The 12777-nt window shown below is 34.3% G+C and overlaps 1 protein-coding gene across 3 annotated transcripts in view; it reads right to left on the bottom strand.

The window, feature by feature from the left end:
- Window positions 1-2348: 2348 nt before the first annotated feature.
- LOC149069322 (uncharacterized) overlaps window positions 2349-12777 on the bottom strand; it is a 220564-nt gene continuing 210135 nt past the window's right edge. For all 3 annotated transcript variants that reach the window (XR_016195044.1, XM_089249408.1, XM_089249409.1), the window contains one exon: window positions 2349-12749. Coding sequence is in view for 2 of the 3 variants with exons in the window: in XM_089249408.1 (XP_089105534.1) it covers window positions 12458-12749 (292 nt within the window). In the remaining variant the exon portion in view is untranslated. The remainder of the gene's footprint in view (window positions 12750-12777) is intronic.

Genomic DNA, 12777 nt, shown 5'->3' with positions numbered 1-12777 from the left:
TCGGCCACTGAGCTTTCCTTATAGCTCAATGGTCTCGGCTCAGCGCGTAGTCAGAACGATGAGCGAAGGCAACACCTTCTAGAGCAAGCTTTAGAAGGTATTGGCGAAGGCCACTGCTGCCATTTATTCAATGGAAACAAAACCATTTGTTACAGTTCTTTTAAGGGGTGTCACGACCCCTGAAGTCGAATTTTCAAACATGACTTCATTCAATTGCAAATAAAATACTAAAAATTTCGTGTCAATCGGTTAATTTGTTCTTTCATAATAAAAGAAAGAAATAATGAATTATAGTGTAAACGTATACAAGAAAAAACACTTTGAACGCGATTTTCTCAGAATGCAGTTTCTGAGCTCATCCGCAAGATTAAGAAAAAACTACTGCTCCGAAAACTCTAAAATTTTGTAGAAATGTTTATTCGACATGTGTTAGTAAAATGAACCTCGGATTTAGCAATTGACTGGTGGAAAGTATTTTTTAAAAAATGTTGAATTTAGATTTTTGAAATTTATATATTTTCTCAAACTTTAAAAATTCATGAAATTCTAACGAAACGTCTGATATCCAAGTTCGAGGTTCATTTTACTAATACATGTCGAATAAACTATTCTGCAAAATTTCAGAGTTTTCGGAGCAGTAGTTTTTTTTTATTTGCAATTGAATGAAGTATTTTTTGAAGTCATGTTTGAAAATTCGACTTCAGGGGTCGTGACACCCTTTAAGTGAAACCTATTGTTGGTTTAAAATCTCAGCATAAAAATTAATATATATATGGTTATGATAGCAAATTTATTTTGATGCTGCATAACAGAGTAAATTTTACGTAACATAATGCATGGCAAATTCGCTCTGCTTAGTGAAATTATTCTTATTTTCGTGGCTTTAGCGTTGTTTCTGTGATACAAAGTAGGTATAAAAATTCGCCTTCCCCCCATATCTCCACCCATGAATGTTTCGCGGATCGACACCGGTTAACCCATTAGCTACCACGATTCCCATTTGGGGATTTTGGAATTTTACGTGCTTTACGTTTACAACTTTTTTTGTCCATATATATAATTTATCCGGCCAAAAATTTCAAATTTTTTTTGGCCGTTAATGGGTTAAAGAACACGGGTTAGACGCTTCACTTGCGAACGCCACCCACGTCGATCAAAAGATAAAAATATTTTTGTAAAAAAGTAATTTTCAGAACAAAACCATTACATGCTATCTTACAGGGTCCACCTACCTTTTAACATAGTAAAAACTTTCTCTAGTAAATCCGTAACAACGGTTTTAACATCAATTTTACTTCAAAATTTTTTACACATGTTTGATTGAATAGGCTATCTCTGGTGCCCCATTACAAAGTTTTATATTTCTTCAATACTTAATTTTTTTGTAAATTTTCGGAAAAAAATTCATTTTCAACATTTTGCACATATGGTGAAGTAGCATGACATCAATGTGTGCGTGTGTGAAAATTGCTTCAAATGTGTCCAGTTGATAAAATGACGCAAAAAAGATTTCAGATTCATTCTTTAACTGAACAGTTTCGTTTATTTTGTGAGTCAATTTTTATTCAATTTCATTGATGTCACGCTATTTCATCATGCGCAAGATGTTGAAAATGTTTGTTTTTTTTTAAATAGAAAAAAATCTATTGAAGATATATATATATGTAAAACTTAGTACTAGCACCAGGATAGCATATCCAATCAAATAAATGTGTAAAAATGTTGAAATACATCAACGGTTATATACAGTTTTTCACCATGACAAAAGAAAGGAAACGCCTCAACCTACAGGGTGGTTATATATAACCTGACACTACTCAGACATATGTAGTGCCAATGGAGGTATTTGATGAGACCTTGGGGAGGGGGGGTTGTATAGGATATATGGAACGTGGGGGAAAAAGATTCAATAAAAAAAATCAATTTCTGACCACCAGATGAAAAGCGCCGCCTTTTCACCTGGCGGTAAAAAATTGAACTATTTTTTTTATAAATCTTCAAAAAAAAACAACAAAAAAAACACACCAAGGTCCATCAAAATACTTTCATCACAACAGGTACTACATACATCCGAGTAGTGTCAGTTTATTCATAACCACCCTGTATTTTGTAATTTTAAATGCTTTTGAAAATTAGTATATAACTTTTCTGGAAAAGGTTCCCTGTGCCTTTACCACCAGTCAATTCCACGCATACGCTCCCTACTCTTCTTCAATATTTGCCACCATATTCAGAATAATTATTGAAACACAGAGTCCGAGCCCTCTGAATATTTTCCATAAACTATACCAATGATATTTTTCCATTTGATTTGATTCATGATGAAACAATGGGAACAGTCACAGAGATCAAGAGAAGACAGCAGCAGTTTATTTTTTATTAATCAAAAAGGAAAAAAAAACCAATGAACAATTTAAAAAACCAAGAGAACACTATTTTTTTCAACTCCAACATTTTCTCCGCAATCTTCCAACATCAAGAGAACAAATTTTTTTATTTATAAAAAAGTGGAAGAGTGTAATTCATGTTTTTATTTTTTGTTATTATTACAGCAATGAGCAAAGGGAGGGGGGGGGAAAAACAACCAAAAATACCAAATCGCTAATCAGCAGGCAAACAAAGAATGGATTGCGCTTCTGAAAGACACATACAGTAATTATTTATTAATCTCGCATAACTGATTAGTTCCCCTAGGAAAAAACCAAGAAAAATGGCACATTTATGCTGTGCAAACGGTGCATAATTTCACAAAAAAATAAGATAAAAGAATGTATTACAAAAAATATGAAACTCATTATACTGTATGCAACTGTAAATGACGGGGAAAGAAATGCATTGTACTTAGAAAAATTTAACATAATCTTCAAGGGCATTAGAATCCAATAGCTTTAGCCGTTCAACACATTGAAGTTTATCACAGAAAGGACTTAGTACACACAGACATCATCAGAGATATAAGTTCTACAGCATGAATATAAGTATGGAAACTGTACTTTAGATAATGTATAGCTGGTAGCATTCTATATAACTTTTAAACCTGCATAAAAACCTGAATATCACACAGACAATCGAAGCTATGAGAAATTGGATAAGTAACTCCCTCTCTAGATAGAACAATTCGTTTCTTCAAAAAGAGCTGCAATGTTTCAGTATTTTCACAGTGTTTCAGACGCGGCGTTTCAAGTTTTTAGCCAGGAGCTGAACCTCTTCAAGACTAGAAATTAAACAGAATGAGAAAAACTGGAAGTGTGACCATTACACCACAAGAATCCTGAATGTGAGGGGAAAAAATGAGGCACAACAGAAAAGTCCCCCCCCCCCCATCTCAAGGTATGACTCGACCACATCATTTCACACTGAGGGGACCTTGAGCAGGCACAAATGATTTCAATTTGCATAGCGAATATTCTTTTTTAAGCAAATACTTTCGTCATTCTAGAGACACATTCAACAAAATACTGTGCAGACGTATTGGTAAAGACCATGGGGGTATTGGAATCAGACACTGAATGCTAAAAAGGAGGAATAAAAACTCCCATAAAATCCCTTATAGTAAGGCATAAAGGATGATGTCATAAGATGAAACCCTTAAACTAAACAATTGTGAGCAAGATTTGATTTCAATATAACATAAATGAGTAAGGCTGACCATATTTCATATTAAGAAAGTCTGAGATCCCAAGCACAGGAAATCACAAAACTGATGCCAAAGGTGAGGTAAACTGCCAATGACTGAAATCACTGAAAATTTCTTAAATGGCGGGAATTGAAGCACTACTGAGAATCTCAGTGGTTTGGAATGGCCATTGTGGTGGTCGACTAGTCATAGTGATGGACTCACATAGCGAGGACTTGAGTTCGAACCCCACTGTTACCATAGTGGTGGTGAGCTGAAGTTGTGGTTTTCTGCAATTCCGAACTTTGAGGAGGGAATTTGAGCCGATCTCCCCATTAAAAAAGTCTTCTACACAGAGCACCAGCCCTACAATGGTAAAATCTTAAATCATCACACTTCACTCATAGTTAGAAAGACTAATGACAGATATTAGCACTACACATAACGAGCATTACACAGAAAGAAACTTTACATTAGGTTCACAACACAGACACACACATTCCAACATGTACTAATTCATTAGAAGTTCCATAGAGGAATATAGACGAGGTGAGTGTGTGGTTTGGAAGGCAATGCATGAAAAAACATTGAACATGACAAATATCTGAGAGCAGTATTTATAGTTATTATCCTTGATTTTAGTAAAGAATTAAAAATTGCGTAGGCAATGTTGAAAATACGAAAAAAAACCACAACATTTTTATAAAACTGTCGGGATGGCGAAAATCATAGGGAAACACAGGAACGAGCAGAATTATGGGCCATATGGTCAGCCTATGTATGTGAATTTGAAGTACTACAACTGAAACATTCTTGAGTAAACACCAGGAACAACCCATAGCATTTTTCTTTTTTTGACATTCTTTATGACAGAAACTGAAATTTGTTACCGTCCACAGATAACTGGGGGAGGGAGGAGAATCACATATTTTATCGAAGAACCATTGAAGATGACTAGAAAAATTAATGGAAAGTTTGAAAATTAATACTATTGTCAAATTAACATGAAATAAAGCAAAAAATTCAATATTGCTGAAAAAAACAAAACAAACAACACCAAATAACCAAGGACTTTCAAACAAACATGAGAGAATCCATCATCAAACACGAGATCCATGAGCACCATCAATGTGCATATCACCCAAATCAACTGGAACATGTTTGATGAACTTTCCGTCTCACTCAGATGGTGTAACTACTTCTGAAAATCAGATACCACTGAAAAGCTTTGAACATTATATAAATGACACGTGCGAATGCTAACACTACACAAAAAATATATATATATTGCATATAACATGCCATTTTATCCATCTTCTGATTAAGGCAAAAAAATATCGGCAGACACTGAATTCAACACAACAGGTGGTACATTTAAAAAAATATATGAACTCTAGTATAATATACGAATCCGCAGCTAGTAGAAGCAACAAACTAGACTAGTAGAATCAGAACAAACTAGACTATAATGTAGTAGAAGACTTTCAATAAACAATTTTCCAATCATCACAATAAACACTAACCGCTGAACATTCGAGGAATATTTTGGAAATTTCTCGAGCAAACTTTTCTTCATATCCATTTGATCCTTTGTTTTTGATTTAGGCAACAATGTACAATCAATCGATAATTGAAACGTAATATATATACCTCTTAAGAACAAACAAACGAACTTGTGAGTGAATAATGCAGTCCAACCCAGATACAGCGCCAGAAAATTCCAATGAACAAATCTTCCATATCAGGGTTATGACAGGTTGAAACGTAATTCAATATAACACCACAATTTGTCACGGGGCAAAATGCTGCAAAGTAATCACGACATTAAATCAGGGTTTGGTTCAGAATAATTAATGAAACAATTGACATTGATATTAAATATTCCAGTATTAATGTTATCGCAAAAAAAAACAACAACAATAAATAAAAACAAAATTCTTTCAAAATTAGAACTTTCACAATTCTGAATGCATCTATCTCATACAAGTTAAGAGACTTTATAATCAATAACATTAAACGGTGACGATCGATTACACACAAAATTTCATCAGATTCATTTGAAAAAAAAGATAAACAATGAAAGTGTGTGTTTATCTAATAACTTTAATGATCAATCTGCGATCCGCTTAAATCAAAATGTGTGATATTTTCCTCATAGTACGAGAATATAATTTATTCCTCTTAAAACCGTAAGTAAATGAACATGCCCCCACATGCTGGAATCGGGCCTCCCAAGCCAGATTTTTCACAGACTTGTATAGTGAATTTATAGCATGAAAAAACAAAAAAATGATGGTAATTGTCTCGATTAATTGTCTCCCTGTCAGCCCCACCCTTCTGAATAAGTCAATACTCGTACAAAGTGAATATAGATATTGATTTTTCGCCCCAAGCATATAATAATTTCAATTCAACATCAGTAAATAATTAAAAACAAAAATCAGAAACTGAAAACATAGTTGTGGATACCAAATTCTCACACAAAATTGGTTTGATCCTCTGAAATGTCACCTGGAATTCTTCTCTGATAGAACAGTATCAAGTGTGTGGACTTTACTGCTACTTCTTAACGGTACCTACACCTTGTACTTTTCCCCTGCAAAATTTCTTTCAAATCGGTATGTGCTGGAATGTGTATGTGTGGCCCTAATTTATTCACGTTGTCAGAGTTTTGCATGCTTTGTGTTTTGTTGGTGCTGCCACCTGTGTTCCATATTTTGAAGTAAATATGACAAATGTTTTGTCCAAGGAACTAAAACTATGAATTTGATGCATTCCATCTAGCTGTGACTTTTCGTGGTCATTTTTGCTAATGCAGGGGAGCCAAAATGATGTCTTATTGTGTAACATTTGGAGGAATCCATACTTGTATTCCTGTTCATAGGGTTGAGGTGGAAAAACTCCTTCAGAGCAAATATTGAGAACTAATTTTCTTATGTGCAACATTTTTCTTTTATTTTCATGTCCAAAAATGGCTATTATTCAGAAATTCTGCGGTTAACTTTAATGCTAATCCAATAGGATGCGTTAGGTTACAAGAAAATGTGGTCTTTGTCCAGAGGTTACTATTAGGGGAGGGTTTTCTGTATATATATATATATATATATTTTTTTTTTTTTTTGTGGAAGAAAGGGGGGTGCTTCCATCTCAAGATCATCATGGGCTTTTGTAATCTGTTTCTTATTGTATTGAACGAAGAGACCATGTGTTGCACTAAATAAGGGCGTGTAAATGAGTTACAACTTAATAATGCAATGGTAGTCAGTCTTTAATTTCCCTCTCGAGGAATCTCTGACATACAGTATTTGGTTCTATCCAAGTTGATGAATGAATTTGAATGCAACAAATGGTTACAGCTTAAATGATGGAGATGAGAGAGGCCTCCGTAGGAAGGGGGGGGGGGGGTCTTCCATGCATGGCCAAGTGCGATTCCCTCTGGGCCCATAGGTCCTCTGAGCTAAGATGGCCAAAATACATTGAAAGACAAAAACATTGAACTAAAAAGAAATTGATAAAAAGCCTGCATTTCAGATTAGAATATATATTGCGAACAGAATGTTTGGAACAATTTCACAATTCATGAAAGAAATAATTAATCAAAAAAAGAATTGCAAAATTGGTGAAAGAAATGAATGACTAAAAATTTTAGATTATTAGTGACCGTGTTGGCCAATCTGACTACAGCACTGCATATTAAATTAAGTCGTTGTGAATCCATGTATTGCATATTAGAATTCTAAACACAACAGTATGACTTGGTGTGGTGGCCTGCTTAATGGGAAGTTTGAATTTCACTTGTAATGTCTAAGATTGAGGAACCCCCCCCCCTTTCCCGGCTGTAGGTGTTTGACGCTGAAACAATATTGACAGTCACTATAAAAAACTATATTATTGAAAAACTTTTTCAGAGGCCTTTTGATAGCAGAAAATTTGCTTCGCTATCCAAAATCATGAGCTTCAATATACAGTTTCGAGATGGCACGTAAGCACCATGTTGACACAAATAAAAAAAAAAAAAATCAATAATTTTCGTTCAATGCACAAGAAATGATACATAGCAGTGAGGAAAAAAACTGCTAACTAATGTAATGATTCATTTATTATACACAGGATTTTTCAGGAAGCCCTGATGCAGAGAATATTCAGATATCAATATGTAGAATCAAATATTGATGTTGACATATATATGACATTTTTTTTCTTCATAGGAAATTGAAATTAATTTTTGATTTTGTTTATTAACTTTGGGCAGAAATGCTCTTCATAATATTTTGAATGTACTTCAGAGTATTTACAGTAAGAATTGGCATCAGAACCTATTTTTCAGTTTCGAGATCTCCAGCTTCTACATTTAAATTTTGCGATAAATTTTTTACATTTTTGGCATCAATAATGCTTACAAATTTTTTAAAACCAATGACGAGAAACACATATTTACATTTCTTTTATGTATATATCTTAGATATATATATTTATATATATGAAAACACAATACATTAAATTTTGCTTATTGTGCATTTTTGACATACAAGCCAATTTATATGTATAGATATGTCATGGCCGATCAACAGGACCTAGAACTTTTATTATTTTTCTTAAATCTCTGACAGCCTTCATTTAACAATCGTCAATATATCAATCAACCACAAAAGTTTCCAATTGTTTCATTCACTCATTCTCTCGTTTACAAAAAAAAATCCTTCAGGCAAGTAGAGATATACAGGTTCTAAAAAATACATTGTTGCAATGTTAGGACAGGTTTCAGTTGAGCACATTCGTTATTTATTTTTATTTGGTCGAGAGATATCAACAAAGATTAGCATTAAAGATATTTGTTAACTCGAAGAATTTTTGCATGGACATCGTGATCAATATCTCCAAAGAAGTTTTTCAGTTTTTCAATTTAATATAATTAAAAAAAAAAATTAAACATGTTCCATAAATTATAACATGTAATATAGGAAAAAAGAATAAAGACACGAGACGATACCTCATTCCAGACTCTTTCCTTTGATATGTGACTTAACATGATAGATTAAAATATAACACCCACGTCATGATTCATTAACCAAAGTAAATGTGTGAAGAGCAATATACACTTGACAAGAAGTCTAAAATGAGAGCTTGATACTGAACTAAAACGATAGAAATATGAACTAGAGACCGGCCATTTTGTCATATATTTTTACTGATGAACCACTCCGAAAAAGTGGGGCATTCAAAGAGGAGCTGGCACACCCAGTGTGACTTTTTGATCCTTTGAAAATAAGATTGGAATTTTACTTCTTGTGGCATCGTTGCTGAATCTTGAGTTTTTTAGGTGGAACCCTGGTTATGAATTAAAAGAAACGTATTGAATTTTTCAATTTAATTTAATTTCCAAAACACTCATTGTGGTTGCGAGAATAATGATTAGTTTCATGGCACCCTATGGTGCTATACACCATTTGGAACACACTACTCCAGGATAGTATTTTTATTTAGCACTCATTTTAGGACCCCCCCTCCCTAATCAAATATCAAAGGAACCAAGAAATCCCTCACCTACTGCACAATAGTATACAGCCACTGGGTACACATTGTAGCTTCTGCTTTACTTTAAAATACCTCTTTTAGGGCCCTTATGAACATTCTGCAATGGCATGTGGACCACTTTTTAGCAACTTTAGACACCTGTAAGTCAAGAACCCCACTCACATGTCTCAGGAGTTGAAACTTGAATGGACCGACTTAGAAATCTGTGTAGTGCACAACATAATGAGAGAGACACAGTCACGCCACACCAGTGAACATTTTTGCGCTTCAATGGTGGGCTAAATAGGTCTTGTGTGCATTTTGGCCCACCAATAAGCATGTGAAAAAAATCTTGACCAGAAACAATAATTTTCATTGTGCTGCAATCATTTTATGATGGGATGCAGAGGTAAGATGCTCATCTACTACCGTGAAGGCTACCGTCAGGTCAGCGAGTTCAATCCTGGGGAAAAACATAGATGAAAAGTTCTTCCCCCTACTGAACTTGAGGCCATCACTGATAGATAGTACCTCAATTTGCTGTTGGCAAAAGTCCCGTTTGTTTAAGACGAGGACAGATGTATAACATATCTTTCTCTAGAGAGAAAAATTTCCGACCCAACTTGATCGGTAATAAATTTCTGTATGGTGATATGACCAGATTTTGCATGTGAGCCTGAGTGGCGTAGTGGTAAGATGCTCGTCTCCCACTATGAAGGTTACAGTCGAGATCCCCGGGTTTGAATCCAGGCAAAGAACTTCAGAAACAAGCTCTTAACCCACCAAGTCTGTGGTGATCACTGATAGGTAACAGCTTCAATTCCCACCCAACTCTATTAGTTGGAAATTGCCGTATGGCAGTATACGACTGGAGTTGGTGTGTGGTAAAGTAGTACAGTTGGTATGTAGTAATAATCATTTTATGTATATTATTAGACAGGGAAGAGTTTGAAATCAATGTGAACAGTTACTCAAATGCTTCCATGCACTAGCTAGGATTTGAAGTTAGGACAATAAACATATATGAGAAATATTTTAGGCAATAACAACTATAACCATGCATAAATCTCTGTTCACAAATATGGAATACCAGAGATCAAGGGCGTCGGAAGCGTTTCGAATCTGTGGGTGCCCATCTTGAGATTCATGTAGGAAATTTCGATTTTTGAATCAATTCTGTGGGTGCTCGGACCCATTCTACGAACTTCCGTGGGTGCTCGAGCACCCACAGCACCCCCGGCTCCGACGCCACTGCCAGAGATAACCACATACTGATTTCAACAAGATTGAATGTAATATTCATTTTCAACAAACTTGTATTTGCAAGCAAAACTTTTCTTTTATCACGTTTCATGACTGTGTTAAAGAATCAACAAAGGAACTGGACAGATGTTCCGTGAAGAGGCCTCAGAGACTCAAAGTTGAATATCAATAGAAAGAGTCAGAAATAGAGATTATAAAGTGACTTTGTTTTCCTCGTAACACTTACGATTACTAAAAAGATGCAGCCATATTCTTCAAGATCATTTCACAAATGAAAGACTGACAAATGTTTTTCTTATCAATGAAATAGTTGTGTTTGAAGAGAATAATAGAAAAACTGGAAAAAAAAATTGGATATTGTGGTTAACACATGGCGAATAAATACATCATATTTCTGAGCGTATGTGAATAACAGGGAACCATTCCAGTTCGAGAGAAATATAAATGCATAACTTCCAAGTATTGGAACCACAGCATTATCAAAATAAGAATGAAATCATTGCTCCTACAAAGGGCCGATGGACACACAATACATCGAGTTACAAGCGCATTTATTATTAATTTCATTTTTTTTCTGTTCTCCACTAACCTATAGACCCTCTATCTTCACAATAGCGCAATATATTAAAAAAATAGAATCTGAAGTTCACATCACAATCATAATCGGTCATAAAGTATAACTTGGAAACTACATAAATTGTTCTGATAGCGTGAAATCACATTTACAACTCAACCATAATGATAATAATAATAATTATATATATAGTTGTCCTACCTTTTTTTTTCATTTTTCATCGCCATATTATGTTACAATGCGTGACATAAACTGCACATAATATATATATATGGTTATATTTATATATAATTATTTACACATATATATCGGTAGAAAAATTTATGTTCAGGAAAAATTACAGATAACAATGAACAGATGTGCTCTTCAACATACACACATGTACATACATACATACACCAATCACCAAAAAAGATAGGATTATTTTACATAAAAAAAGAGGCAAATGTACCATCTGTATATATATATAATATATTCACATAGCTGTCAGGACAGCAATATCAGAAATAACGGGTCATTGGGGGGAAAAAACAGACCAGAGAGCATTGAATAATTTCTATGTATAATATATATATAGTGTTTTCTTCTTTATAATAATTTTCAAATTTGTGCCACAAATATGCTTCGATATAAATTGGAAAAAAAATAAAATAACGGGTATATGGAATGATTAAAATTTGTCGACAGATTGAACCCAGATAGAGAAAGCCTAGATATTATAGAATACAGATTAAAATCGATTAAAAGAGTAATAGGGCAAAATGTCATAATAAATTTCAAACTTTTATTCCTTGCCAACTCCTGTCAGAAATTACTCTTCAAATATTCCTATGCATGTAAATCTTTGTATTTTAATCGAAACATACAAGATGAATACTTCAAGAATTTTTCATTTTTTTATGAATATGTTATACATTTATAAAAATATGTGGTGAAAAATATTTTTTTTTCCATATATAAATCAGTTTATAAAAAAATTCACCAATGTATGCGTGAAATCATTACTGATTGTGATTTTTCCATTATCTCATCTTCATATATTTTTTCTTCAAATTTCCTTGCGATTTTGGCATCGAAAATTATTAAAGTTTGTAATTAAAACCTATTCAGGACAGCTTATGATGATTATGTTAATATCTGCTTTTTCTGTAGCTGGGTTCATCTGTGCATGAAAAGCAGTAATAGAATTCGAACTCCACTAGGATGTAAATTTGTAAAATTAGTCATTTGACTTGGTTAGCTTTTCAGCCGAAGTCTGTATACTGAGCACATTTAGGAAGAACATTTTTCACATGATTTTTTTTGTTTTGGCCTGATGTCAACATGACCGCCGATGGAGGCCCTTGTTGCCTGGTAGGACTCTTTTGAAAAGTCCCTTTACCAATGGCACACATACACACATTTATACATATATATATGATGTCATGCAGGAAGGGACTCGAAGTCCTCCAGAACATACATTTCCATCACACATTCACTAAAACTTATCATTATTGGGTCGGGATGTTTTCGTCGTTGCGAACTTCAGACTTCAGTTTCACGAACTCTTTGGCCACTTCATCGTTGGTACGCTGGGACAGGATTCGTAGGACAGTCCATCCAGTCTCGTCCATGTTGACCCTCCTGCCCAGAGGGAGCCAGCAGGCACAGCTACCTTGGTCGATGATGTCTCTTAACTGCATAACAGCTACGCCAACTAGTCTGTCTTCTCGCGCAAAGCAGTAATCTCTGACGCAGATATGTAATTCAAATGATGATGGCTCCTCTTCATTTCCAATGATGCTATGAGGAAATTCATTTTTTTTAATTA

The sequence above is a fragment of the Pholcus phalangioides genome, unplaced genomic scaffold (genome assembly GCF_987345545.1).
Source record: "Pholcus phalangioides strain wild (caught in Gottingen) unplaced genomic scaffold, Ppha-v1.0 ptg000022l_1, whole genome shotgun sequence".
NCBI lineage: Eukaryota > Metazoa > Arthropoda > Arachnida > Araneae > Pholcidae > Pholcus > Pholcus phalangioides.
This window is presented reverse-complemented; position numbering and strand designations above follow the sequence as displayed.